Genomic DNA, 25,674 nt, shown 5'->3' on the forward strand with positions numbered 1-25,674 from the left:
TGCTAAAACGCAGCTCTTGTGCCCGTGGCCCCGCTGTGCTGGCTGGAGGTGCAGGGTGGGGGGTGTGCTCCTCCCAGGGGCTGCCAGATGCACCCCTTGGGAGGGTGCCCAGCCCCCGAGGGGATGGAGGCCAGCAGGGACACTCTGAGCTGAGTCACCTCGCCCTGCTGCTCGCGGGGTCAGCCCCCTCTGCTCCAAGGAAGGCTTGTCTGAACCCGAAGCTCTGGGGCAAAGCTTTCCCCTGCCTTGTGACACCTCCTCCCGGAGGAGCGGGATGCAGGGAGAGGCAGCCGGGCTCTGCAGCCTCCCGGGGGATGTCGGGGAGCAGAAGGCATCTCCCCTCCCAGGTGTGCGGGGAGGGGGCCGGGTGCTGCACCCCGAGCCTGGCACAGCAGCACTGTGCCAGCACTCCCTGCCTGGCGTGCTGGGAAGTGACATCTGCTCTCCAGAAGCCATGGCAACGCGCGGGAAGCTGGCTGAGGGCAGAGCCGGCCTGGGAAACCTAAAGCAGCACTGACACCTTCAGGAAGGGGAGACGAAGCTCAACACCAGCCTCGCCTTGTCTTTTCCCTGCGGGGCTCAGAGCCTACTTGGGAGGAGCTTCCTTCTGCAGCTGGTTCCTGCGATCCAGCTTGCTCATGACCTGCGTGATATCCACGGTGTTGGCGGCTTCTCTGGCTTTGGCCTCTTCCTCCTGCTGCCTCAGGATGATGGGGCTGGGGCTGGAGCGGAGGTGGCGGCGTCCGAACAAACCCGTGCTGGGCAGAGAGACAGGGGAAGGAGAGGGCAGTTAGTGAGGAGAAGGGCACCAAAACCTCCCCCTGGGGAAGGAGAGTTACCTAGGAGAACAAGCTCGGACACAGAGATGGCCAAAGGAGTGCAAAATGCTTTAAAGCAGGACTGGGTGACTCAGTGTCACACATGAGCTACGGAACTGCTGAAAGTGTCAAGGTGCTGCTCCTGAGGGACTCCAGGGCCCACCCACATCACTCCTGTTGTTGTGTTTGCACATAACTCACACTCAGTGTGAAGCCAAACAACTCCCATCCCTGGAATTTTCTCTAGTGCCCTCAGGAAGATCAAGACAGGGACGAGTATGGGTGTTTCTGGTGTCTGTGACGCCCCCAAAAAACACCCGCTACCTGCTTCAGCAAAGCCACTTCCCCAGCAGTGGAAACAGGTCCCACCTCTGGATGAGGCACCAGCTCTGGGTTAATGGGATGCTGAGGTTTGGGGGGATCCAGAACAAGCACTGACAAACACAAAGGCAGGATCACTGGGATCAACCAGCATCTGCTAGTGACCGTGTGATGTGTGGCTCACAGAAAACCTGACCAAACCCCAGGCCAGCCAGCAGCAGAGCTTTTTCCACTGACTTGAAACAGGCTTTAGATGAAACAACCAGTGTGAAAATCCACAATTCCTCTTTTCTTGCCTGCTAGGTTGATGAGTGGAAGAGGAACAGAGAAACAAACACCACCCAGTCTGACACTGCAGCTTTAGGAGCAGTTGCAGTTCAAATGGCCTGAATTTGCTGCATAACCTTCATCTTGCTGAGAAAAAGCCATTTCCAAGGCCATCCACCTTGTGCCAGCTGTCACTCACAAGGTGCTGCTTGTTCCCACATGCCTGCCACCTTCCCTCACACTGGGGGTGAGCAGCTTTGTCCAGGCAGAGCTGAGCAGATCCCATGGATTACCCTAAACCTTGGGTCTGTCTCTGCTCTGGCAGACAGTGTTTTGTGGGCAGGAGTTTTCCCATGCCCAGGACACAGCGCTCTCCTTCCAGGAGAAGAGCTATTAATTAATTCAACAATCACAGCCCTTCTCAACAGACCCAACAGAGAAGGCAGCTGAGCAATCAGCAACTCCATTCCGACTGTTCACAAGCCACTTGCAAAGGGCTCATGAATAAACAGCACCATCAGTTCCAAAACAAAGCATCTTCTCAGTGCAAAATTTTATTTAATTAAGAGAACATCTAAATCGTAGTAATTTTGCTGCAACTTGGACTTTTTCTACCCTTGCTACAACAAGAAAAACAAACCCCACAATTACAGCCAGTTTCACTTGCCTTTTTTTGACACCCTCTTGTGGCACAACAGCTTTGGCCAGCATTTCCTTGTATATTGGAGACTTTAAATAGCGGCCATAGGAGTCCTACTAGCAGAAAAAAGAGAAACTGGTAGTTATGGGCTGCAAACACCCTTATTAAAATCACCACCAAATACAGCTGCTCAGGAGCCAGGGAGGCTGGGAACTGGATAATCTCCCCCAGCAGCCCAAGGGACTTTGCATCTTTCAGGCAAATGTAGCTATTTAAACCAATATCCTTTCATCTTGCTGTAAAATTCCCAGGATTTTCCATCTCACAATAAAGCTTCACAGGTAAGACCCAGATCAAAAGATCTGAACGAAGCTCAGCCTGGGCCAGCAGGGTCTCAGAGTCACTGCAAGGTGAGGAGCTTGTATTCCAGCAGCCAAACTTTTCATCAGTGGATGAAAATCAGTCCAGTTCTGCTGCTCTCAGTGCATGAGCTGGTGCCCAAGCTGGAATTGAAAAGCAGGACTTGCAGCAGCCACCTGACCCTCACCACCCTGGGGACAGGCTGCCTTAGAGGGAAGAAGCAGCAGCAAAATACAAATGCCTGAAGCAGCACTTGCTTAACTCAGCAAATTTGAGGGATTTTCCAACAAAGGCCCCTTGAAAGGGACAGCTGATAGCACACAAAGGAAAGGCCCAGAGGGCTGGAATCCCCCTCAGGCTCCGACAACAAATAACGAACCTTTTTCATCAGCATGTAAATGTGGGTCTGAGCAGCATCTAGAACATAACGATGAGGGTGCTCCAGGCCCTTGACTGTGATGCCCATTGTTTTGCCATCGATGTTAATCCAGCGCCTTGCTCCTGGAGCCAGGAAGAGCCTGCCAGGAGGAGGAATCAGCAGTGCCATTAGCAACTGAAGAATTCACACATTCCTGTCTATGCATGAAAGGAAAAGTCCCTTCAGCTCCCTGCTGCAATTTGCTGTCCTGATCTTGGGCAATCCATAGCCTCTTCATCAGAGATGTGCACTCACTTCCGCTTGCACATAATACAAGCCAAATTTTAGCTCACTGGAAGCAAAAAGCCTCTCCCTACTTTGCTTGTGGCAGCCTCAAGAACTTTGCTATTCCACACCGATATTTAAATTACATCCTAAGACTGAAGCGTAACAGAGAATAGAGGGGGAAAGTAAATATATTAAAAAACTCCATTTCTACTTCCATCTCCAAAAGCTCCTTTCCTACATGGGGACAAAAGACAGCCACATTCGGTAATAGCCTACACGGAAAAGTCTCAGGAATAAATCATTTGGAGAATGAAAACCTGTGGAAGGTGATGGGACTCATGCACAAAGAGTTTAAGAGTGGAAGATTTTTACACTCACTTGTAGATTTCTTCTGCTTTTTCTTTGACCTTGGATTGGTCTCCGTACTTGAGATCCTCACAGGCTTCCCAGAAACCCAGATTCTCTCCTGCATTACAAGGACATAATCAGCAGAGGGTGGGACTGAGGAAAACACAATCCCATTTATTAACTCCTGGATTTGTTTGGCACAGTTTGTTGGCCCCACACCAGTCTCTCCAATTCTTGAGTGACTGAAAGCAGAAAACAGCTTTCCCCTGTTCTCTGCCTGCTGACATCTCGAAGAACTTGTAAGCTCAGCCAGTTCCACCTTCTCTGGGAGCAGTCATAGAATTGTGGAATGCTTTGGGGTGGAAGGGACCTTAAAGCCCATCTCATCCCACCCCTGCCATGGGCAGGGACACCTCCCACTGTCCCAGGCTGCTCCAAGGCCCCATGTCCAGCCTGGCCCCATAGCCTCTTCATCAGAGATGTGCACTCACTTCCGCTTGCACATAATACAAGCCAAATTTTAGCTCACTGGAAGCAAAAAGCCTCTCCCTACTTTGCTTGTGGCAGCCTCAAGAACTTTGCTATTCCACACCGATATTTAAATTACATCCTAAGACTGAAGCGTAACAGAGAATAGAGGGGGAAAGTAAATATATTAAAAAACTCCATTTCTACTTCCATCTCCAAAAGCTCCTTTCCTACATGGGGACAAAAGACAGCCACATTCGGTAATAGCCTACACGGAAAAGTCTCAGGAATAAATCATTTGGAGAATGAAAACCTGTGGAAGGTGATGGGACTCATGCACAAAGAGTTTAAGAGTGGAAGATTTTTACACTCACTTGTAGATTTCTTCTGCTTTTTCTTTGACCTTGGATTGGTCTCCGTACTTGAGATCCTCACAGGCTTCCCAGAAACCCAGATTCTCTCCTGCATTACAAGGACATAATCAGCAGAGGGTGGGACTGAGGAAAACACAATCCCATTTATTAACTCCTGGATTTGTTTGGCACAGTTTGTTGGCCCCACACCAGTCTCTCCAATTCTTGAGTGACTGAAAGCAGAAAACAGCTTTCCCCTGTTCTCTGCCTGCTGACATCTCGAAGAACTTGTAAGCTCAGCCAGTTCCACCTTCTCTGGGAGCAGTCATAGAATTGTGGAATGCTTTGGGGTGGAAGGGACCTTAAAGCCCATCTCATCCCACCCCTGCCATGGGCAGGGACCTTCCACTATCCCAGGGTGCTCCAAGCCCCGTCCAACCTGGCCTTGGACACTTCCAGGGATCCAGGGGTAGCCACAGCTTCTCTGGGCATCCTGTGCCAGGGCCTTCCCACCCTCCCAGGAGAGAATTCCTTCCTAAAATGCAATCTAAACCCTCCCTGCCAATCCGGGCTGTACCGCGTGTCCCGTGCCACTAGATGGTACCGCCTGCCCTGGCTGCACAGCTCCAGCAGCCTGCACCTTGTGCCACTGTCACCTCAGCCCACAGACACTGCACACCCACCGCTGAACTCCTTCTTCAGGAAGAGTTGGAAGTTCTGGCGGCCTTTGGGGTCCCGGATCAGCTCGCTGAAGTTGAAGGCCCATCGCTCCACGCGCATCCTGGTGGGCACTTCCACCCTGCGCGAGTCAAAACAAACAGCAACGCCGGTTTCTCTAATTAGCAGATTAATTAAAACCAAAATGCCCTTTGCTGCAGTGCCAAGGGACTTCTCAGCATTCTCTTGTTTTCCAGAGTGGTGTAATGAGCTCCTGAAGTCAACCCACTAAGTAAGTTGTGATTAAACAACTCAGGCCACAGCGGGATGAGGATTTAACTGGGATTTATGCAGCTCTCACAGCGACAGGCCAGCCTTGCCCTGAGGTTTGACTCGGTCCCATCCTGGAGGAGGCACTGGTTGCTGCCCAGAGCTTTGCTTCTCATAAAGGCATTCAGTGCAGGCATCCCCTGGGGATGTCTAATGGGATACAATCAGTCTGTAACAGGATTGCTGCTCTCAGAACCACTAAGATGTTGGATGCTCCAAGCCCCAAGATGCCACGGTGTAATTAGCAAATCCTATCCAAAGGGAAAACCAAGGGAGGCCTCAGAGTGTGTGCCTCCAACCCAAAGCCTCTCCTAAGGAACCAGCCTGAGGGGTGAGCAAAGACCCAGGGGAGCAGCTGAACCCTGAACTGGTCCTATTCCATTCCTGTGCTAGTGGGCTTCACTCATCCAATGGGAGGATCAGACCCACTCAGCAGGGGCTGAGTGCACTCCCATCATCAGCTCAGGAATTTCTGTAATGTTAAGGAAGGCTCCACTTGAAGGAGACAGTGCTGGGAGTTCAGCATGGAGTATTCCCAAAGTTTCAAGGTGAGTTGGAAAGGGAACACTTCTCTGCTCATGATCAGAGATCAGAGATCAGATACCACAATGAAAATCAGTGGTTCCCTTTCCTGATTTCTATCAGTATAAAGGTCACTGTAAACCACAGGCTGGCAAAACAACACAAATACATACAGCTTTGCATTGAGATCCCAGAACTCAGGGTCATCTGATATCCAGGGGTTGCTGGGGAGACATCCAGACAGGATGGGATCGTTGGAGAGGAACTGCTCAGAGTACTTCACAACCCTGCAACAAATCCAAAATCAAAATATTCATTTGGAAGCCAGAATTACAGCCAGCCCCATTATAGCCAAGTAACAGACTACAGATGTCCTCAGAGGTGCAGGACTCTCAGCACAAGGATCTGGAACGTGGCCTCTGCCTTCCTAGGAAAATTGATTCATTAGCTCAGTTAATCTTTTCCATTTCCCAAACAGAAGTCTCCTGCTTGTCTTTCAAAGCAGTGAATTTGTCAGTTCAAATACAAGGAGATGCAAGACTCTCTTCCATCACCTCCTTTTGCCTTTTCATTTCAAGAAGTGGGACTAAGCCCCTGGACAGTTCCTGTCTCCTTCTGCACCCAGCTGGCCAGGGCCTGATCCTGCATCATACTGGGGGGAAAGGGCCAGGGAAAGGAACACAAGGGTTGTGTTCACTCAGGTGGGTTCTCTGCAGCCTTCCCATGGGCCACGGGAGAACTCAGGGAGCTCTGTGAGAGTGAGGGATTACTGAGGGCTCATCCCAGCTTCTCCTTTCCTCCATCACTTACCACAGGGCTCATTCCTCTGTGAGTGGCTCTGAGGGCTTGGCACAAAGCAGAACTGTCTCTCTCCCAGCAGGAACCAGACAAACACTTCTCCTACCTTCTAACTTGGCCAGACTTCTAATTACAACTGATTTCACTAATGTCCTGGAATTTTAGCTCCCGCCTCCCTTTTTCATTCTTGAAAAAAAATCCTCTGGTTTCTGCATTTAAAATTCCTTCCAGGCCAAAGTGCTTTCATGTGCTCAGAGCTGGGGGTGCAGTGTCCAGGGGCCCATTGCTAACAGGCACCTTGGCACAGACCCTGCAGTTATACAATGCTCCTGCACAGAGCAAAGCACAGGGCTGGCACACAGCTGCTCCATCCTACCTTCCCACTGGGAATGCCAAGGCATCCAGCATCTGCATCAGGCACTCCAGTCCATATATTCTGATCAAGCAAATCCAAACCTGTCAGCTCAGGTAGCACTGCTGTGTGCTCTGGAAGTGCTTTGCAGCTTCTCCTAAATCACTGCAATGCTCTGAAGCATGCACGCTGCCCAGCCGCTGCTCATATCCTCATTAATAATTTGATTTGGACCTGACTGTGCAGCTGACATGGAGTTCCCAAGTTCCTGAGGGTTTTTGATCTAGGTGATAGGCATTATCCCACCAGAACTAATGAGTGAAAAGCCCCACTGCCAAACAGTTAAACACCACAAAATTCCTGGGAAGTAGCCAGGTGTCCCCAGCTCCAGCTCACAGTTTGGAGAACAGAGGCAGGAGAGTTTTAAGTGACCTGGGAGTCAGTGACAGACAAAACGAGCAGAGCTGCTGGTGCCCTGCAAGTTGTGGCTCTCAGAAGACTCTCTCTTCCACCCATCTCATTCATTAAGACTGTCTTCTCTAAGGAACTGGCCTGAGCACCTTGTTTATCTCAGACGTGACAGGAATCTCTGGTGGCAATGACAGTGTAAACCAGGCAGGTGCTCTGGGTTGCACCTCAAGGTGCCTGGTCAGCACAGCAGGTTCCAGGCAGAAATGCCTCTGGCAAACACACCAATGCCTAATGCCAGGGCTGGATGCTTCATCAAGGATCTGATCAGGAAACACTCCCACTGGGAAGGGGAACTGCTAATTAATTGCTTGGATGTTCATGGAGAGGCTGTTCCCCTTTGTAATACAGAAAAACCAGACAGTGAGCATCACCATGGGGCAGGGACACTCACGGGGGTGAATCCAGCCCAAGGTGGGGACCAGTGAGGGGGGGGTCAGTCTGTCCTGCTGGCTGCTCATCTTGAAGGACAGACACACTGCTGGATCCTCTCCAGGCTGCAGGGCTGTGCCCAGGCATCACAGCCTGGCCCAGAGCAGTGTCAGCATCTCCTGATTTCAGAGGGAATCTCAACCCAGAGGCTGGTGCTGCTCTGCAGGAAAGCTCCCAGGGAGCCTCTTCATCCTGCCTGGGACTCTGATCCCTCCTCAGCCCCGTGCCTCCTGGCCCAGACAACACAGCCCAGACAGCACTGGGCCACCACATGGATTCCTTGGCTGAGTCACCAGCTGCCAGAGCAGACGGCTTCATCAGCTCATTAGGAGATAAGCACTGAAGACTAATTAATGTGTGGACAGAAGGAAATCAGGACTTACCCTCCAAGAGAGACAGAAGATTTCACTCTGGTCTTCAGGATGGCCTGCTGATAGTACATGATCTGAGGGGGATCAGACACAGCCATGGTTAGGAGCACAGAGATTTGAAGATTAGCCCTAGCTGGAGCTCAAACAGGTTCTCTCCCAGGTAGTGAGGCTAACTACAGCAGGGACTGCTTCTTCCCTAATTACTGGATGTCCAAGGAACCAGAGAACCCCTGAACTGTCTCAGTGAAATGTCTGTTTTCACTGAGCTTACTGCAAACATCAGAAGTGCACTTTGCAATGTGCGAGTAATTAAAAAGCACTCCCCATGTTATATAGAAATTGAATAATAGCTACCATCCTCAGCACCTACAAATGCTCTGGATGATTTAGCATGTAATTATCATTGATTCTTGGCTGTCTCTGCACTGGCGCCACTGCGATTTCCCCACCACTAATTCTGATCTATTGGATTTCAGCCCTGGTGTCTGTCCTTGCCTGAGCCTTCCTGTCACTGGGAGAGCTGCTGGCTGCCTGCAGTGGGAGGGAATGTCCTGAAATTACATTGATAAAAGCTCCATGGGGCAGGGACTCTGCTTTTCAGAGCCCTCTGCACAGAGGGCTTTGAGCCACACTGGTGTAGGCAACTCATACAGGATGAACACCCAGAAGTGAGGGCAGCCCTACTTACCTCTCTCCTAAAAAATTCCATAGTATTTTTCTGTAAAATAAAAAAAAAAGAATCATTAAATTGGGATGGGTGCTTACACTTGCTTTTTTTCTTTGAGACATGGAAACACCGTTGCAGGGCTGCCGTTGTGCAGTGCTCTCCAATTAATTCTGATTACAATTAAAATCAAACACAGCAGCTGAGCTAATCAGGGTATCATCAAAGCTAAGAGCATCCCCACACAGTAAATTGTTCCATTAGCTGTATTTACTGTTTAGCATTGCTTCTCCCATCACAGGCTGCCTGTATGCCTTCAATTAAGGGGTTATTCTAATGGAGCTAAAATAGATTCATTTACGAGACACAGATTAGATCATTCAATATTAGCTAAAGGAGACAGGAACCAACACATTGCAAAGTATAAACACCACAATTAAAAGCCTCAGAAGCAGTGTCTGCTGTGCAAAGGGTGTTTACGTTGTGATTTGAATAACTCAGACTATGTTACATGTCATCCACAAATGAGCAGGCAATTGAAGGCAAGAAATTAACTGCAGGGTGTTTATTCACACAGCTTCCTTTGAAGCACAGTTACTTTGTGTGGAATAAACTGGAGAAGGGAGAAGGAAAGACAGGCTAAGTCGGGGATGCTCCCAGCAAGCTTTTAAAGGCTCAGGCAGGGTTCCAGTTCCTCAGCTCCTGTTTCAGTCAAGACCTGCATCCCAAAATTATTCTATCAAATGAACCCTGTGGCAGGCAGGGGTCTGCAGAGTGCCTTGGTGAAGTGCAGTTTGTGAGGGATGAGGGATGAAGCATCTGGTACTGAATGCCACAGGCAGCTCTGCTCTCCCCTCACCTCCCCAGAGACCCTGAACCCCGAGCTGCCCCTATTTTGGGAAAGGCAAGATGCTCTCCCAGGGTTGCTTTGTGAGGAGACCATTGTGGGGTCACTGATCTTCTTCTGCACTTTAACCATCGTCACCAGTCCTGCTCAGGAGGGAGAAACTCTTCCCTACATGGCAGGAAAGCAAGCACATTTTGCTGACACTTGGTTTTGAGAGGCCCACTCACCATTTCAGCAGCAGGAGCCAGACACGCAGCAGATGAGCCCAATCCCTGCAGCACCACCCCAGAGCCAGCCCTGACCCTGACCCAGACACAGCCTGGCCAGCGGGGCACCAAAAAAACCCATCACAGTGATACTGTGAGGGGAGGAAGGTGTTCCTGCTGCAAATACCACGACCAGCTCTGAGTGGGCACAGACAACTCAGCAGGGACAAACAGGGCAACAAAAAGCAGCAGTGATGCTGTGCTGGCCCTCTGAGTGAGAGGGGGAAAGGACTGACACATCAAGGGAGAGGAAAAGCTCTAGGACAGCAGGATCATTGCTCACAGGGCTGTACAACCTCCCCTGCTGATTCACGAGCTCCTGGGACACTCTCATAAATGATGGAGGAACTGGGGAACAGCTTTTCACCCTTTTCTGCTCTCAGGTGCACTCCTGATTCCAGGCCACCTTCCAAGCAGACACCATTCCTTCCCCTCACTTCTGCAGTGTCATTGTTTCAGGCAGACTGCAGAAATGGAAGGGAAAAAGAAATCACCTGCTTGCACAGAGAAATTTATTGTATTTACTGTCCCAAAGTGTCCTGTTTAGAGACCTGTGTTTCTGCTCCAGGCCAGCTGCCTCCTGCACAACAGGAGCTCACTGTCTCCTTGGGGAATCTGAGATATAAACCAGGCCTGATCAGATTTACAAGTGCCAGCTGAAGGGTTCCATTTGATGGAACTCGAGTGTGGCTAGAGCGTTGATTTCAACACATTAAAATCATTAGATGGTTTTTAAAAAACCCTGTTTTCTTCCACTTTTTTGTCAAGTGGGGCCTCAGACAGGCCTGGTGCAGTGGGGAAGGAGAAGTGGGTGCTGGCACAGTGGCTTGAAGGCAGCTCATGTGGCAAGAAAGTGGTTTTATCTTCTAGAGGGGTCTGAGAGGATGGCAGCACACCACACACACGAGACAAACAGCTGTGGGAAAGAGAAAAAGAACACAGTGAGTTAAATGTTATATAGAGACAGAAGGGTATCAATTAAAATGCCATCACAACAGAAAAAATTGTATGTGGGTGAAGAAAAATCCACAAACAAGGGAAGATTTTATTTTTTTAAGTACACCCCACACCAAGGATCCCCTCCTGCCACCGTCTGTGTGGGGGTCAGTGTGGTGGGTGGCTGGTGCTGGAAAATCAAGGGGGTTTTGCTGGGGTGCTCCAGGTGGGGAGGGGATTTACCAAGGCTCCCCCAGAAAAGGGGCTGAGCATCTCTGAGCAGTGGCACACACTGAACTGCAGCCAAATCCAAGGGGAGCCCACTGCTGAACACCCTGGGAGGCTGCAGGTGCTGGCTGTGCTCAGCCCCTTCCAGTTCCCCAATCAGCAGTAACTGGGAGGAATCTCAGCTATTTCACCCCAGAGCTGCTCATAATTTCATTTCCCTTTCTCCCACAGTGCTCCTACAACCGGTTCCCAGTTCACTGCTGCTACAAGTGGCCCCGAGCACTCTCCATGTCCCACTGACCACTGCCAGCTGTGCCCACCACGCCACCCACCCTTACCCCCACTGCTGACTGCAGCAGTGCCAGAGTGCCCTGCACCACCCACCCACTCTGCCTCGTCTGGAAGGAAATCACATTCGGAACAAAAGAGTCATTTCTCATAATGAGATTAATTTTGCAATGCCCTTAACGAGTGACTTATCGCAATTACTGCGGATCAGCTCCCCAGCCCTGCGGACTTCAAATCAAGATGGCAATTAGTGAAAGGCCTCAGTCTGTCTCAGGCGAGTGCCAAGAGCTGTTCCACATCCTCTGACAGCCCCGAGACATCCCGTGGCACTGGGACACCCTGCCTGGCCTGGTCACACCCCACTGCCACAGGCTGTGAGCTCCCCGGGCACAGGGGCTGCAGAGCCCAGCTGGGAGCCAGCCAGGACCTGCTCCAGAGCCTGTTTGGAGCTGATCCACATGGCTGAGGCCACCAGCTCCTGCAAGAGCTGGGGCATCTGCTAATTCCCAGCTACCTGTTTGCTCCTCTGCTCAGTGAGAGACTTCCTGACCACACTGGGGAGATGATGGTCATGGTGTTTTTGCCTGCCTGGCCACTGTTCCCTGTTTACAGAGCTCATAAACATCTGGAAACAGCTTTGGATGGATGCCTGGATGGAGCTGGATGGAGCTGCAAGGTTGTGCAAAGCTTGTCTGGGACCAGGACACTGCAGATCCCTCACTCTGCCCTGAGTGCTCCATGCAGAGCTCAGCAGGCTGTGAGGCTGATCCCAGGAATCCTGTGCAGGGAACTGGCCACTGAGCATGGGGCAGAGCCAGCTCAGCCTCCCTCCAGAGCTCCAGGCAAGGAAGATCCACCTCTCCAACCCTGCAAAGTGCACCCCAGCACACACCCAGCTGCCTTTGCACACCCCAGCACCCCTGCTCGGTGCAGACCCAGCCTTTTCCCACACTCAGCCAGCTGAGAGCCTGCAGAGACAAATCCTGACTCTGGGATTAGATCATCTCAACCCTTATCTCCACTGTGCTGGTGCATCCAGCCCAGCAGCTGGAAACCAAATCTGCCACAGTCCATGCCCCCAGTTTTGCTCAAATGGCCATTTTCCCCGTCTTGTTTATCTGCCCCCGACCCTGTGCTTTCCAAACTTGTGATGATGCAGCAGAACTTTATCAGGCAAACTGACAGGGACTCATGAAATTAAAGGCCAGCAATGACTCGTTGATCAGTGGCTAATTTGCTACGTACAACAAATCAGGGCATTTCATTCAGCAGCCCCTGAATCCAGCACAGTGATTTTTGGGGGAGCTAAAGCACCTTTCAGAAAGACTCTGGTTCCAGGAGGCTGTGCAGGTACCTGCAGGCACTCAGTGGTGATTCTCAAGCAGTGAGGCTTGATGAGAGCCCGAGACCCGGGTAACAAAAGGCTAAAGCATCCCTTAATTAGCTGTTTAATGGGTGGCTGCTTCTGCCTGGCTCCCCCTGCCCATCCACAACCCCTAACTCTTTATAACCACGAGGGATGCCCATGGGTCAGTAATAAAAGTCCTCTTCAAAGGAGTTTGAGCATCTGTTTATCCCCGGAGGACTCTATCTGGGAGAAAGAGAGCAGCCCACCAAAGGGTCTGAGCAAGAGGAGAAGAGATGTTCCTGCTAATGTCAGCTTCAAAGAAATCAGAAATTAATTACTTTATTTCCTTTCTCAACTGCCAAGATAAAAAACTCCATTGACCAACAAAGTGAAGGTGGATTGAGCAGGAACAGGGACACAAATCAGTCTGGCCCATCCTTTCCGCTCACCAAAGGCTGCTGAGCCACAGGTGTTTGTGAGAGCAGCCTGCAGAGGACACAAACAAAGCTGCTCGTCCAAAGGCAGCTCCATGTGGGCTTTGGCTGTCTCATGTATTCCCAAACACTCCTTCAAAAGCAAAAGGAGGAGCAAGGAGAACCTCCCCTCTTCAGCTCAGCCTCCAGAGAGGAGGCACAGCTCAGAGACCAGCTCAAAGGAGAAGGGCACGGAAGTCACCCCAAAGCTGGTGTCCTTTGGAGCCTCCCCTGGTGGGGGGGGACTGACCGTGTCTCTTATGGCCAGGGTGGAACTGGGCAGAGAACCTTCCTCCAGCTCCCTTCCCCTGTGCTACCAGGCAGCTGGCAGATGAATACAGCTTTTCAGACCATTTGCAAACCTAAAATCTCCTCCATGTCAGCTGTAAAACTGTGGGCGTGAAGTTGGCTTACTCCTCTTTCTATCCCTCTCCCTTTCTACTACTTCTTTACTCTTAAAAAGGAAAAAAAAAAAGGGCTTTCAGCAGCTGCTACTTACAGCAAGAAAAAAATAAAATACACCCCAACCCTACACTTTGCTCCTTTTCAGTCTCTATAGCAACAGAGTACAGCTGGCCAAAGCAATTATCCTGCTCTGGCTGCTGAGATGTTTAAAGGCTGTTAAAAAACTCGAAGTTGTGGGAATACTGTGAGTGTGATGGCAGTAACATTTGCATTTAATTGCTGAGAGATGATTTGACTTTGCTTCCAAATGAACACTGTTAAGTGCACAAAGACAGGATCATCTCAGAGAGATGATGGAGAAAGGGAACAGCAGCTCCAGCTCCTCATGCACTGACTGGATCTCTGTGATTGTAGACCCTGAACCAGTTTACCCAGTTACAGCCCTCATGGTCTTAGTTCACTGATTCTGTTTCTTTATGGTCTACAATATGCATTTTTTTGGCAACATTTTGTGTCTCCTACCCACCACACCAACTCCTTCATCTTCTTACCACACATTAATTACCCCTTGGGAGGTATTCTGTCATGTTATTTTAAAGCAGCATCTTTCCACTGACCCTTTACACTCCTCAACCCCACACAGTTCTTTCAACACTAACAAAAAGGCAGCAACGAGCACCTGGAGATAGAGGATTCCTTAAGTCAGTTTCACCAGCAAAGAAAACATGTCCTGCAGCCAAGCACTCACACTAACTGGTGTGGCAAGAAAGCTGACAAAGTATTTCCAAGCCAGAAGAAGCTGCCAGAGCCTATTTTGAGGGCCTCACCTCCCTGGTGAGAGAGCTTCAACCTCTGGCCTGTTCAGCTGTTAGAGCAGAGCTGACACACTCAGCCTGCACTGCCCAAAAAATTGCAGTCCCAGGGATGTTGTCTGGGTCCTCCCAAACAAACTCAGTAGGTGTGGAAAGAAACCAACCCTATCTCACCTGGTTTACCTTGTTTTCATTGGGATCTGTGACACGGTCTAATCCATACTCGAGGACGTCCACCATGCCCGGCTGTGGTGAACAGGAAACATCAAAGCTTTGTAACTCATTTGGTTTAAAGTCTGTGGATCACACAGATGCACTCCCACTGCTGGCAGCTCCCAGCTGACTCCCAGAAGCTCTGACTCCCAGACTTGGGAATACCCCGCTTTGAGCACAGGTGGACCTCCCTCCCTTGGACCTTTGAGAGCAACCAAGGAAGGGTGGTGAGGACTCAGGGCAGGCCTGGGCTGACCCTTCCCTGGCACACAGCCCAGAGGCATGCCCTTTCCACATGGGAACTTGTCCCAGGTGGCTGCAGGGAGGGTGCCACGAAGCCACTGAAGTCACCCTGTCACCCTCTACTCACGGGAGTTCTGTTCACAAGCCAGTAGGCTCTCTCCTGGCAGTCCAGGGTGTACCTGTCCTCCTTCTTCCGCTCCTTCCCTGCCCTGCAAAGCCAAGAACAGGGGAATTCATGAATTTTGCCCTCCTAAAATCAGTGGGATGAGAAGCAGGGCACACTCCAGCCTCCCGTGCCCCGTGGGTCCCGGCCTGACTGCACAGTGCTCTGATGCTGCCTCCTGACCACATCCTGCCCAGGCTAATTCTGGGCTGCAGATCATCTTCACATGGCCACACGTGACTCTGGCTTTTGAGAAATCATCATCTTCCTGAGCTGAGCTGGGAGCAGACACATCCTCTTTTGATAAGGCACACAGCCCTCTGGTAGCTTTCTGCTGACTTGCCCTCAGTCCTGCTGCTTCACGTTTATCCCTCTCCTATGTCCCCGGGCAGAATCCAAGGACTGCCACCCAGAGATACATCCTGGACATGTCTCATCCCTGTCTCACAGTAAAGCAGGGCCATTTCTCAGAGAAAATACTTGGAAATGGTTCCAAGGAGTGTTCCCAGGCACTAAAACCCAAATCACCTCCACAATTAAACAGAAGAGGCACTAGCATGGTTTGGGCTTGGACCAACTAATTCTTTCCCAGAAAAGTCCTGAGCACAATTTGGGACTTAGCACGGGGAAGGGAGCATTCCCAACAGGCTGTTTGCATGTGGCCTCGCTGCTGTGGTTAGCAGGGTGGATGCTCTGCACCAGTCTGCCCCAGCAGCACCATCAAACGGCCTCAGACAAATTTAATCTACTGGTTCAGACACAGGCTTGGTATCTAACTTTGAAACTGCATTTGGCATCTCTTAGCCCAAGTCTGACCTCAATTTACAAGAACAACAGTCTCGTGTTTAATGAGACAGTTATCTGATGAGCTGTATTCTGAGGACTTGGCTGCCATCCCAGGGAAGACAGAGAGGCTGCTGAGCAGCAGAGGCACTGCCTCCCATGCCAGGAGGTAAAAGAAGGTAACAGGAGTCCACAGAAGTAGGAAAGATCTCTAAAGGAGTATTCTCATCTCATGTTCACCAACTTCCCTGGGAATTTGAAGGCTTCAGCTCCTAAAATCAAGTCATTTTAGCTGGGTATCTAAGTATGCACTTCACAGTTTGCTCCAGAGGTCCCTGCTAGGAACATTTACTGCTTCTTGACTCAGACCACTCCATTCAGCTGAGAGATGTGCAAGTAACTCCTGACCCAGACCAACAACAGGCCCTAAGTCCAGTGCCTGATCCACAAATACTAATGGAGAACACTGAGCTGAATGAAGTTGTCTCTAATGAGGGCTTGCAGCATCAGAACCCAGCTTCTTCACAGAACCACATCAAGTGTAAAATCTAAACCTCCCCTCCAAGCCATTTTAGAGCTGCAGTTGTTTCTAATGTGTGATTTAACTGTGTACTAAGACAGCCAAGCTCTGCTTCTCACACCCTCCCAGTGATGCAAACAAGGGAATGCAAGTCAACTCACTTATACTGCTCCTTGGCCTGCATAATAACAAAATCCCACTTGTAGTTTATTTTTTGATTGAGCATGTTGTAATGTTCCTGGAATAAAAATAAAAAAGCAGTTAGTGTGAAAATTCTGACCAGGGCACTCCCAAGCTGGGGTTTTCTTGACTCTCCATAGTTCAACGAGGCCAGGCTGGCGACTGAGCCAAGAAATCTGGATTGTTCTGAACGTAATTACAAGAATTGCAACAGTTCAAAAATACCATTGCAAGGAGAGCAATTACCCCTGCTAAAATTATAATTGACTTCCCAGCAGTTTTCTGTACTGGTCGTTTTTTCATTTGCAGGATGTTGGCTTTTGATACTGCTGGAGTAACACCTTGCAATTGAAGAGGTGATTTTTTGCTGTGCTCCACTCATTAGCAACAAAGGGCTAAAGTTGTAGAAAATGAGGGTCTTGTAATGGAACAAGTGCAGTGTGTCCTCACCTTTTCATATTCTTCCAAAATCCCTTTCCTTTTAATGTTCTTCTTTGCTAGATAAATTGCTGTGGAGGTAGAAGCAAATTAGCAGTCAGTTATACTTAGACAACAAGTCCAAGAATAATTATAAATTTACCCACATGACAAACACAGGAGCCTTTGTCTGCTACAATGTCTTCCCAGGCATGAGCTCCAAGCTCACAACAGCTCAGTGAAGAAAAAAGAACTTGGTGCTTTTGGTGTGTCACTGATGCCCAGGCTGGGAGCAGCCAGGCAGAACAGGCAGTGTGTGGCTTCTGCCAGCAGCCACCCTTCCCTCGGGAACTCAGCCAGGCTTTCACAGCTCAAGGGACACCGGACCAAACCTTTCAGAGGCGTTGAGGCTCCTCAGAGTTTGACCTCCAAGTTTTCTGAGCACAGGCCAGTGTTTTTTGCTCAAGCTCTAATAAAATCATTCCAATCTAAAATGGGCTTTTCTATTTCCTCAGAAGATCTACAGCACAACGCAGATAAAAGCCACAGAGGACAACCTGGGCATGGACAAATCAGTCTGTGAACTGCACAGCCCACAGGAGCAAAGCCAGCTGATCAGCCCAAGTTTCATGTCCAGCTCTACAACAAAAAGCATCAGAAAGCCAACAAGAGATTTACATGGAAAAAGCCATCAGGAGATATTGGAAGTCACTGTGCTTTCTATAAAGAAAGAACCATCTCTGAATGCAGGGCTTGATCCAAATCTCCAGGAAGACAGCCTTGGGCTCAGATCCAGGAACACACTTAACTACTCAGGGAAATCTAATCTTCTGTTTAAAGTCTTCCCTCCCCAACAAAGTAATTCAGATGTGTTCCTGTGTAATGGATCTTGGTGGAACATAAGAGCTTAAGCACTTTCCCTCATCAAGGCCACCACAAGATGGTCACACCCTCAGTTCACCATTACTGAGAATTATTCACAAAATAGCATGAAAAAAAATGCCAGGGCTGGTCATTGCAAGTGGAGACACAGCACAAGAACATGAGGAGCAGGCGTGGTGCAGGACTGTGTGACAAATCCACACCCCTGGACGCGTGCAGGGCCACCACTCACCATAGTCTGTGTCATCAGCAGCCCAGCTCTGCACTGGCCAGAAATAGGGGGTCTGCAAGGAAAGGAGCCTCTTGTTAGTGCACGAAGGCCCTGAACTCATGAACTCCTCATTCCAAGTACCAGTGAAGGTATCCTGATTTCCCACAGAGTGGAAACAGTCCAACCACAAACCTCGACAACATCCCGTTATTACTGTACTTTTTGTATATTCATTATTCAGTGCCCCCACATCGTTCTATTTCCAACCAGCAACTCCATTTGCTGCTTTAAGACCTGGAAGAGAACACTCCTTTGGAAGAAAGCACAGCTATTTTTAAGTTGAACAGGTACACCAATTTCATTGAAGTAACTATCACAGTTTCCCTGTAAATTGCAATCTGAGTCCTCTCTGTGCAGACTTCCCTGAGTCTTCTCCTTCCTCCCACACAGCTACACAGCTCCTGGGAACTGCCCCAGCTGCCTGTTTTTAATAAAAACTAGTGCTGAACTCCCTCACAACAGCTTAGAGGAGCTGCAACTCACTTGAAACCTGTAGAGGCTGCCATCTGCCTTAAGGGTGAGGTTCTTTGGCTCCTGAAGAGGGTAGATATATCCATATTTGACAAACAGGTCTCCCAGGTGGAATGCCTCTGAAAATGGAGAATGCAGATGTTGGCTACACACAAACACTTCACTGAAATTAAAAGTGATGCAAGGGAGAATTCAACTAAAAGGTTTTGCCTCTGGAGATCCCAGAAAGCTGACAAAGCCTCAATTCTTACATTTTCACCCACCTTCCGCAGTGATCTGCAAGCGCTGAAGAATCCACTGCATTATATCATTACCTGCAAAGCAAAGAAAAGGTCAGGTATTGCAATCAGAAATGTGCCCACATTCATGGGTGGAAACAAGACCTCTCCAGTCCTCACCCCTCACTGTGCTCAGGATCCCATCAAGGATCAGCCCCCTTCTTTGCAAATGTACTTTCAAATGCCCCAGGCAAGGAGGCACAGATAAAATGCACTGCTGGGCTCCCACTGGCCATGCTGGCATCCCCCAAGGCATCCAGACCTGGGAGAGGGAGCCTGAGGCAGGCAATGACCTTGGGATGGCACAGAGAGAGTGTGCACCAGCTCACATGGCCTGAGCAACACCTAAACCCTCAGCAGTGGCTTAGAAAGGGCTTAAGGAATGCAACACCTTTCACACCCAGGGAAGGGACGTTTTGCTCCACCTTGCCTTGAAGGATTCACTGCAAAGAACCTCCAGATTCATAGAGCACAGTCCTGTCTCCATTTTGTAGAAGACCAGTGACTGGTCCTCTGAGAGTCCTTTAATGGACAGAAGGGATGTCCAAATCTCAGATCCAAGCTGCAGTGGTTACAGGATTTATCAAAGGGAAACAAGATTTCTGCATGCACACACATTTTATCTCTCCCAGCTCTTTTGTTGGACTGCGAGCAGTTGTACCCATAGGCAGCATAAACCTCCAGCAGTTTTAGTTTTACGTTCTGGGGGGCAAATTTCATGAACCTCCTTCCATTTAAAGAGGGCAAAAATGCACTTGTTCCCTGAACAATTACTGGCCTTTCCCTCCAAACCTCCCCTAGGACTGCGGAGTGAGGTGTTGACCTTTCTTGACATTGCAGTGATGACTTAACTTTCTAATTGGGGCTCAGAGCTCTTATCCTACTGCCTGCTTCCTGAAATAGATGAAATTAAAGGATTATCTCATCACTCATTTCTAGACAGCTCCCTCTGTAAGCACTTTCCCCCAAAGGTGCACATTGAACATTAAGGTTTATTTGTGAGCCATTTTACTGACTTTCACTGAATTTAACTAGTTAGCTTCCTGCACAGGCAGAGCCAGGCTCTCTCCAAAGCATCTGTGTCCCGTTCTCCAATACCTTCACCACACCCTCATCAAACATGAATCAGTCTCTTTTGCAACACCCAGAAGCCAATCAGTATCCATGCAGCACTAAAAATATCAATTTAGAGAGGGATGACCAGCACGCAGGGGGAGTGGAAGTCACTTGCCTCTCAGAGGTGGACTAGAATTTATGACTTGTGCAAGAGGGAACTTGCAGCAATTCTAGTTAAGGAACCAGAGTAAAGCAGACAGCATGCAATGAGGGTGAGTGCCAACACCTCAGACACCCATGGACTTTTAGGAAGTGGGATTTTACATTGGGCAGACATCAAGAGAAGTTCTCGTTCCCCTGCACTTCATCTGCGTGGGGCGTCATCTTCAGCACAGGGAATCTCCTCTTTGTGCTGCCTTAACTATTCCCTGTCCACTCTGGGAGGCAAGACCAGCTCCTTTGTACAGGCAAAGCGTCCACACAGCTCAGCTGCATAATAGCTGTGTAAGCCAGGATGTGGTTTGCACTGCAGTGTATGGAGGGTGATGCTGAGAACAGGCTTCAGATGCGTCCACGTTCTCCTGACCCTTTCACTGACTGGCTCTTCCCATGGGCAAGTGACTTCAGTGCCTCTAAAGCTTCATTTTTTAAAAAAATCGGGGCAAACAACACACTGGGCCTACGAGGCTTTGCAAACACAGTGGGGAAAGTCTCTTGACTTGCCTGGAGCAAACTCATTGGTTTCAGCGAGAGTTTTTGTTCAGAATTTCAAAGTGCTGAAGAAAGAGCGAAGCAGGAGGAGGAAACTTGTGTGTGGAGTATGTGTGAATATTTATAGCAGAGGATTCCTCACAAGAGCTTTTGTGGAGGCTTGGAGAACAGGGAAGCAGAGGTACTGATAGTGCCTGGTGAAAGGAGTAACAGGCACAAGGAGGCTGTGATAAGAGCTGCCTGTAACACTGTACATGACACAGCACAGCTCCCGTCTGCTGCTCCTTCAGCCTCCTTGAAGGAGGAGAAGCTGTCATTTACAGGCAGAGAAGTGGGTTGAATATTTTGTTCTTTTCCTGCCTACTCAAGAGGAATTATTACTAGCAGTAAACGTTAAAAGGGAGACTAATTGTTCATTGCTCATTTCTGAAGTACCATCTTTCAGTCTGCCTCCAGGCTGCTTGTTTTAATTGGATTTTAATATTTATCTTTATTTGTGATCCAGCCTCCCTGGGAGTATGAGAGGTCTGGAGGCTGCAGCATGTCCTCACCTCTGTACTAAGACAAGGCAAGGTCACTTGAGTTAACCCCCATGAGACAGCTGAAAGTGCCTGAGGATCAACCTTTGTGTCTGATTCAAAGAGTAGGAATGAAATGAGACACGAGTAAGAATGAGATAAAGGGAGCAGGTACATTTCAAATGATGTACAGCAGATATTTATTGGGAATAGAGCTCCAGCATGCAGCCAGGCACTGGCAGCCCTGGGGTCCACACGAAGCTTTTCTCTGCTGAACTTGGCCCAGTCTTTCCCTCAGGGAAGCTCTTACCTGTCACAGCGTGGGGGATGTTGGTGATCATCACCGTCTGCGTCTGTGTCTTGACTCCCGTGTCTGGGTTCTGCATCTCCATCATGAGTGTTTCAATCTGCAAAGCAGGGGACGGGATGGGACAGGATGGACGTCAGGAGTGGGCAGGAGGGAGCCCCAGGAGCACCGCAACTCCAGGCAACATTCCAGAGGGGTGGGCACTGGTGTGCCCCAGGAATGGATGCAGTGGCTGCAGCCCTCTCTGAACCTCCCCTTGGCACCAGAGGTGCCACCTCCAGCCCATGGCAGCTCACACTGACTTGCAGGGTCACTGCCACCGAACACACACATACACAGAGCCAGGGCTAGCACAGGAGGGACAGGATGAAACCCCTCCATGAGAGCTGAGCTAAGGGAAAATGAATAAATAAAATCTCTGCTACCCATAAAGGTTCTTCTCTGGCTCAGTGGGCTGTTTGCTGGGGCACTTAGAAAGAAAAATGGGGAGGGAATAAAATCTGTGCTTTTGTTAGGAGGGGCACAAGGAGGTGTGTGAGGGGCTCTCTGACCACTGCTGTGTACGGCTGCACTCGCCCACCCAGGGTCTCAGCCCATGGCCAGCAAAGCTCAGCCCCTCCAAGGATGGGGCAGAGACATCCTTCTATCCAGCAGCATCTCCAGCCTGGGATTCCTCAGGGATCCTGGTGACTCATTTTTAACAAAGGATGAGTCTCGCTCTCAGGGACAGAGTTCTTTTATTTCTAGTTCCCATTTATCTTTATTTTTTTAAAAATATGAAGACTTGCAAAGGTATTTTCCTCCTCTTTTTTTGGCTTCCTACCAGCACCATTCCAAAAGCACAAAGCGTCTGCTTTCACTTGGGATCTGTGCTCAGATGGATGGAGTTGGGGCACACTCCTCCTCTCCTCGTTTTTGGTTATCTGAGTGCCATGAGAGCTTTGGGGAAGATGCTCTTCTTTTTGTCTTCTGCTTCCAGTGATAAATCAAAACTGGTCGAACAGGACCAATTCGGTCTCTCCACACACTTGTTTAGGGTGAGGCTGCAGCTTTTTAACTGAGAATAGAGGATTTAACAGAGTGTGACTTGATGACACCACGCATAATGAAGGGTATTGTCTTCACAGGCACCACAGTGACTTTGGTCCCAAGTCTTGCCAAGTGCTGTGAGGATTTAAGCTGTAGTGACAGGATACACTCTGGGCTTGTCAGTAAAACTGGATTTTCTACTGCTTTTAAAGGCAGTGACAAATTAATGCTAAAATGGAGAAGCCTGGTAAAATATAACATAAATATTTGTATAAGTACTTATAAAATATTTTAAAGGGGCTAAACCAGCCCCAAAGTGATGGAATACGATGACATTTTTTATATCTTTTAAGTGAACCCGCAATTTCAGCCTCAGAAAGTTCAAGGCTGTGTGAGATGAGCTGAGGCAAGATGGTCCAGCAGGCAGGGCACTCATTTAGGAAACTGTGATTCCAAGCAAACCCAGCTATCTTGGGAAGTCACTCTCTGTAACTGCACAGTCCCTTCACAGAGAACAGAGATACTGGGGGCAAACACAGCCCTGCTCATCGCCCATGTTCCAGCGACCACCTGGCAGATCCCACCAGGCTCAGCCAGAAGACTTGTTCCAGGCAGGCAGCACAGCATATCCGGCTCCAGCACGGGGCTGTGCTCTCCAGGTGGGCTCAAGAGACAGATCTTCAACAAGCTGAGAGCAGGGAACTGGCTCAGAAGCTCCCCCAGCCCCCCCGGCACAGCATGGTCCCTTCCTTTAACCAGCAACTCTTCAACTCTTGTCATGTTCATGCTCTGCCACACTCCCTCTTGTCACCGGAGAAATGACAAATATATTAAAAAGCAAGGAGCTGCTCTTGGAGGGTGCCTGCTGCTCTGGCTGCAAACCGTCCACCTTGCTGATCAAAACTCAGCCTTTCTCTGTCTCTTCTCCCAAGGCAACACTGGATTACAAGGATCAGGAGTTGCTATCAGCACCAGCCTGCAAGAGGGCGGCCAGGAGGGCTGCTTCGGACACAGCAGGAACACTTCTTTGCTTTGCTAAGGGCCCTAGTACATTTTGTCATGCTTTCAGCCAGGAAAGAGATGTCTGGTTTGAATTTTGCAGAGCCAGAAGCCACTTCCTGACACTGGTTGATGGGTGGAGATGCACACAGAGGTAAATATCAGGACTGCCAAAGGAGCCAGGCTCTGGGGCGAGCTCACCTCACGCACAGAGACACCACAAGGCACGAACCCCATGGAGATTTCCCTTCATATCAGCTGGAATCTCTGCCTGGAGGTGAACTCACCCTGAAAGCCATTCAGGAGACAACAGGAAAACCGTCTGTCCCCATCTGATTGCACAAAGTCAGAGTTCACTGAGTGCAAAGCAGAATTCTAACTCCCGTAAAGTAAGAAAAACCATCACAAGCTCCAGGTACTGAGACTCAGAAATGCAACAGCAAAACACTGCCAAGGTGAGGAGATCAGCCCTTCCCAGCATCAACCCAGACAGAGGCACCTTTCCCTCAGACATAAGAAAGATCAATTTTCCCAGCAGGAGTTTCCAGTTCCCAGCTGAGTGTACACTCCTGGTGCTATAATTAAACATCTGCTGCTTTCTCCATCGTGAGTATTTGCCTGGTTCTAGCCCCCCTCACTGCCTGCTGCTGTTTGCAAGGATCAGCCCTACCTGCTCTGATTTCCAAGGTAACAGTACAGTCCTTCTCCCAACTCAAGCCTCTGAAGGCTCACTCAATTGTTTTCTAGGTCTACAGCTACCAATCTTGCTTTGCACATTGATGGATGATCAGAAAAAAGAAGAAATGAAAAAAATCCATTGTTAACATTAACCACCTAAAACTTCCTGCTTTTTCTTAATTAAAGCTGAGGGGAAGTGGCATGTTCCCACTGTGATCCCTCAGCTAAAGGAAGTAAATCTGTGAGTGGGGAGAGCAGGGCTGTAGCTGGCTCTTCCCAGTCTGGAGGGGATTTTTTCCAAGGAAAGATGCAGCACTGGCATCTCCCAGCCTGGAACAGGGAGAGGGAGGATGGGATGAGGCTGAGCTTGGCCTAAGGCTCAACTTCAGCCATATCCAGGACCTCATTTAAACAGAGAGCAGGAGTCTGCTGGATTCCAGCAAAAACACAATTCGGGTGCTCACACACCTTGGGAAATGCCCAGGAAGATGAGGGCCAGCAGCTGCTGGAAAGTCTAAACCTGGAGAAGCAAAGCCAGGCTGGAAAAGCCCCCAGCCATGCTGCAGACCCTGGGATGGTCCCTCCCTGGTTGCTGCACAGCTTGGGAGAAGCCACCAGGGACCAGAGTGAGGAGGAGGCAGAAGAAGAAGGCATCCATCAGCCCTACCCACAGGGTGTGAGTCATGGTGCAGCTCGTGTAGCACAGCAAGGAAAAATACCCAGCCCAGCAGCTCAGGAGAGCACAGCCCAGCTCTGCCAGCTGATGCCCAGCAGACCCAGATGTGGCTGCTGGAGCAGGCACAAGCACCAAGAGCTTGAGATCATTCAAGCTCTCGCAGCATCCAGCCAAGTGCATCCAGCCAAAATGCATTTCAGAGGCTTGCTCGCTATCCCAACAGACTTTTGGGTCATTCTTCTTCCAGCCAAGATGGTTTAGAAGGGGAGGAAAAACAGAATAAAACAACCTAAGTGCTAGCATGATGAGCAGGTGTTACAGGGCCTTGGGGGTCTCTGATCCCCTCATAGTTCAGCCTCAAAGACCAAGCTCCACATCCAGCCCAAGTCATTCAGAGCAGCCTCACAGCAAGAACAGGGCACTGCCCGGCACCCCTACAGCAACCCCCTGTCCTCTCCCCGTGTCCCAGGGCAGGATTGCTGCTGTGGTCACCAGCTTCATGCTGGAGAGGCAGCACAGGGAGGTGCACAGCAGCTGCAAAGGCACACGGGGCTCCCAGGCTGAGAGCACGGCAGGAATCCCTCCCTGCAGCTGGAGCAGCTCAGGCACAGCGTGTGTCAGCTGGTGGCAAAGCGTGAGCACAGGCTTAAGCAATTAACAAAGCTTCTTTCTAGGATTTTAGCTCCTCATGGGTCTAAGCCTGTAAGGTGCTTGCAGGGTGCATGCTGAGCATCCTCAGCTCCTGCCATGGGGAACCAGTAAAGATGCTTGGTGTTTCCAGGCAGCTCTGAGGACGTGGCTGTCTGCACACAGACCATGCTGCCATGGAACAGCAGAGGCTCCCAAAACCGCTTCTCTGAA

General features: G+C 49.8%; 1 protein-coding gene across 5 annotated transcripts in view; it reads right to left on the bottom strand.

Moving 5' to 3' along the window:
* Window positions 1-25,674, bottom strand: part of RGS9 (regulator of G-protein signaling 9) — a 27,136-nt gene continuing 1,462 nt past the window's right edge. Inside the window, exons 2-17 of one of the 5 annotated variants that reach the window (XM_008638664.2) lie at window positions 21,435-21,531; window positions 18,825-18,875; window positions 18,574-18,680; window positions 18,052-18,103; window positions 16,971-17,029; window positions 16,502-16,578; window positions 15,002-15,083; window positions 14,602-14,664; window positions 8,840-8,869; window positions 8,164-8,225; window positions 5,904-6,017; window positions 4,905-5,020; window positions 4,243-4,330; window positions 2,786-2,924; window positions 2,074-2,159; window positions 1-758 (exon numbers count right to left, since the gene is read on the bottom strand). In XM_008638664.2, the coding sequence (XP_008636886.1) occupies window positions 587-758; window positions 2,074-2,159; window positions 2,786-2,924; window positions 4,243-4,330; window positions 4,905-5,020; window positions 5,904-6,017; window positions 8,164-8,225; window positions 8,840-8,869; window positions 14,602-14,664; window positions 15,002-15,083; window positions 16,502-16,578; window positions 16,971-17,029; window positions 18,052-18,103; window positions 18,574-18,680; window positions 18,825-18,875; window positions 21,435-21,531 (1,395 nt within the window). In that variant the 3' untranslated portion in view covers window positions 1-586. Of the gene's footprint in view, window positions 759-2,073; window positions 2,163-2,785; window positions 2,925-4,242; window positions 4,331-4,904; window positions 5,021-5,903; window positions 6,018-8,163; window positions 8,226-8,839; window positions 8,870-14,592; window positions 14,665-15,001; window positions 15,084-16,501; window positions 16,579-16,970; window positions 17,030-18,051; window positions 18,104-18,573; window positions 18,681-18,824; window positions 18,876-18,959; window positions 19,110-21,434; window positions 21,532-25,674 lie in introns of those variants that run through there. The other 4 variants (XM_017740766.1, XM_017740763.1, XM_017740765.1 and 1 more) reach the window with 4 other exon arrangements.

This window comes from Corvus brachyrhynchos, unplaced genomic scaffold (assembly GCF_000691975.1).
Source record: "Corvus brachyrhynchos isolate BGI_N302 unplaced genomic scaffold, ASM69197v1 scaffold218, whole genome shotgun sequence".
NCBI lineage: Eukaryota > Metazoa > Chordata > Aves > Passeriformes > Corvidae > Corvus > Corvus brachyrhynchos.